This window comes from Fulmarus glacialis, unplaced genomic scaffold (genome assembly GCF_000690835.1).
Source record: "Fulmarus glacialis isolate BGI_N327 unplaced genomic scaffold, ASM69083v1 scaffold35599, whole genome shotgun sequence".
Taxonomy (NCBI): domain Eukaryota; kingdom Metazoa; phylum Chordata; class Aves; order Procellariiformes; family Procellariidae; genus Fulmarus; species Fulmarus glacialis.
In genome coordinates this window covers 1542-1747 of record NW_009234507.1, presented here as the reverse complement: position 1 = coordinate 1747, position 206 = coordinate 1542, and the positions used below count along the sequence as shown (strand labels likewise).

General features: G+C 64.6%; 1 protein-coding gene across 1 annotated transcript in view; it reads right to left on the bottom strand.

Moving 5' to 3' along the window:
- Positions 1-206, bottom strand: part of LOC104082519 (furin-like) — a gene marked incomplete at both ends in the record, with an annotated part of 1245 nt that overhangs the window by 613 nt on the left and 426 nt on the right. Inside the window, one exon of the mRNA XM_009585667.1 lies at positions 9-95. Within this exon, the coding sequence (XP_009583962.1) occupies positions 9-95 (87 nt within the window). The remainder of the gene's footprint in view (positions 1-8; positions 96-206) is intronic.

The following is a 206-nucleotide window of genomic DNA, read 5'->3' as shown; positions in this document are numbered from 1 at the left end:
TCCAGGGCGAGGGCGATGATGCCAGCGGCCAGGGGCGCCGAGGCCGATGTCCCTGTGTGCGATTCGGTGCATTTCTGTCTGAGGTCAGTTGTCACCTGCAAGGAAGAGTGCCGGGGTAGGAGGTGCTGCGGGCACCAGACAAGTTCAGGAGTCGGCTCAGGGGCTTGTGTCCCCATGAGGGCCATGGGAGGTGAGGCAGAGCCACC